At 41.4% G+C, this 2,857-nt stretch overlaps 1 protein-coding gene across 2 annotated transcripts in view; it reads right to left on the reverse strand.

Moving 5' to 3' along the window:
- Positions 1-2,857, reverse strand: part of WISP3 (WNT1 inducible signaling pathway protein 3) — a 43,444-nt gene that overhangs the window by 25,679 nt on the left and 14,908 nt on the right. For both annotated transcript variants that reach the window (XM_006839919.1, XM_006839918.1), the window contains exon 2: positions 1,621-1,918. In XM_006839919.1, coding sequence (XP_006839982.1) covers positions 1,621-1,918 — 298 coding nt within the window. The remainder of the gene's footprint in view (positions 1-1,620; positions 1,919-2,857) is intronic.

Here is a 2,857-nt window from a genome sequence, read left to right on the forward strand (position 1 = left end):
AATGGATGTTTACAGCTGTGTCACCTCATTTTGAGTTGTGGCCCATCAGCAAATGTAGAACTCCAAAGCTTTACTCTGTGTGCATCATCACGGTCACCTCGAATTTGAGGAGGCAGGTCTTCCCCAGTTGTATTTTGAGTGACTTCCAACCCGAGAGGCTCATTTTTTGGCACTATAGCTGATAGTATTCTGGTGCTCTTCATCATGTTTCAATAGTCAATATTCTGATGCTGTCTGACAGTGTTTCACTGCTATTCATAAGGTTTTCAGTGACTCCATATTTAGTAGTATCCATCTCTCCTTCTTCTTACACTTAGTCTGGAAGCTCAGCTGAAACCTTTCCACCATGAGTGACTCTGCTGGGATTTAAAATGCCTGTGGCATGGTTTCCAGAATCACAACACACAACCACCACAGTACGGCAAACTGACAGATGAGTGGTGGGAGATTAGAGTATTATGTCTCAATATGAGAGAAGCAGCCTTATGTTTAAAGCAAAATTGATTCTCAATTACTGAAAGTGTTAAATTCAGACTGCTTTTGGCAGTATTAGCAAAAAGTGTCATTTTGTGATTGAAGAATTTAGACTAGTTACATAATATTGCCCATTTCCTGTCATTAAATCAGTTACCTAAGAATAACTGCAAGATCACTGAAATGCAATAAAAATGACAGAGGTTCTCTGCGACTCTGATATCACAAGAACTAGGAGCTCTAGTAATGTAGTGGTTACGATTATCAGGCTGCTAACCTCAAGGTCGGCAGTTCGAAACTACCAGCAGTTCCGTGGGAGAAAGATGAGGCGTTCTGCTCCCGTAAAGATTTACAGCCTCGGAAACCCTGTGCAGGGTCACTATGAGTCGGAACCGACTCCACGGTACTTAACAACAACAACAACAAGTTGGTACCTGGCTACCACTACCAAGTGCTCTGAAAGGCATCACATTAGAAGGTCCCGGATAGAGTGGAAGAAACTGTGGAATAACACTCAAAATTATTTAAAAGGAAAAAAAAGAGACCATACTTAACTGGTCAGAAAGAGGCCGGAGAAACCTAAGACTATGGCCCTCAACCACCCTTCAGGTCTATAAAGGAACTCACCATTGTGGCCCAATTTTCAGCGAAACAGTAGATAAATATATAGTGAGGTCAACACCACCAGTAAGATAAGTTTACTATGGAATGGTCAATCATTCAAAATCAAACCGGCAACATTTTCCTAAGGACAAAGTTGAGAAAGGATGGGAAAGTGGGTGGAATGCAAATAGGAACCACAGGGAGAAAATGGGATACATGTTGTTACATGGAGGGGATTGCGGCCATTAAGTTGAAGCAGTATATGATTTGTTGAGTATAAAACTGCTGATCTTGCCTATAAACCTTCACTCAATTCACAATAGAAAGTTTACAAACAACAACAAAAAAAAGACAGAGGTTTCTGAACCTGTGTAAGCATCTGCTAATTTCTTAGTGTTCATCATTATGGGGGCAATCCATTAATGCATGAAAACCATAATCCCACTGAATATTTAGCAAATTATTCCAAAGTAATAACTGAAGAAAAGGGTTTTTTTTGTTTAGATTTAGCATTTACCTACACATCCAGAAGAAGGTACTTACATGCACATACTCCAGTCTCATACCTAGGCCTGTCTGCGGAATAGTCACAATACAGCCCTTTGTGGGGGTCACAGAGGTCGGCTTCATTGCAGATGTTCCCTGGTTGCTTGGCACAGATTTTGCAGCATCCACAACCATCCCTCACCAAGCTCACTCCAGGAGGGCACCTGGGCTTCTGAGCAGGGCATTTACAGGGCCAGTGACAAAGCTGCTTCCGCTGATGCATTGCTGAGGCTTCTCCAGGGCTTCCTTCGGGTGCCATGTCTGATGGCCCAGTGCCCTGAGCCCTGCAGCAGAACTTCATTTGATAGTAAAGACAATGTTAGAAATGGTTTATCAACCTAATTTTAGAGGTCTTGTAAGACTGTGATATTTCCCCAAAATGGAAAAGCATAATGTAATGTATCATCACAATGTCTATCAGCATCTGACACAATTAATCACTCATTCTTTAACTCTTAAACTTTCTTTCATTTAGCTTCCAGGACATCACTCTTTCTTCTCCTATCTCACGTCACTCCTGCTCATTCTCAATAATACACTTTCTCAGTCTTTTTGCCAGCTTCTATTTCCCTAAATTTGGCTTACATGATAGATTTATTTGGTGTTTTTCCTAAATTCTGAGTGTATTGCTCTTCTGACTCTATACGCTGTCTCTTGGCAGTTTCATCCCTTGTCTTCAATTTCCACCCTATACAAGTGTGATAGTTAAGGTTTTGTGTCAACTTGACTGGCCCAGGATTCCCAATGGTTAAGATATAGTAATCCCCCATGAGGAGCACTAATATAAAGTGATCACTTCCATGATTAGATCTGCTATGAGCAGTCAATCAATTGAAAGGAAGATTCCTTGAGGGTGTCACCTGTTTCCAGTGTATTAAACAGTTGGGCTAAACATGCATGCTTTTTGCTGGGCCTGGATCCTGCATCTGACTTGTCAACAGAACCCTGGTTCTCTGGACTTGAGCCTGATATATTGTCTGCTGATCCCTGAGTTGTCAGTAATCAGCTGATCCCTGAGTCATCGTGAATAAATTCACGAATTTATTCACCTCTGCGGCTAGAATCCTGCCTGCAGCTACATGAATCACAAGAAGTCTCTACCTGACCCACAGACTTGGAAATTGCCCACCTCTACAACAGTGTGAGTTGTTTCTTTGATATAAAACTATAATTCCAATATATATACATTGGAATCCTGGTGTAGGATCAGTACTGGATTGCAAACCACAAGGTC

This window comes from Chrysochloris asiatica, unplaced genomic scaffold, assembly GCF_000296735.1.
Source record: "Chrysochloris asiatica unplaced genomic scaffold, ChrAsi1.0 scaffold00027, whole genome shotgun sequence".
Classification (NCBI taxonomy): Eukaryota; Metazoa; Chordata; class Mammalia; order Afrosoricida; family Chrysochloridae; genus Chrysochloris; species Chrysochloris asiatica.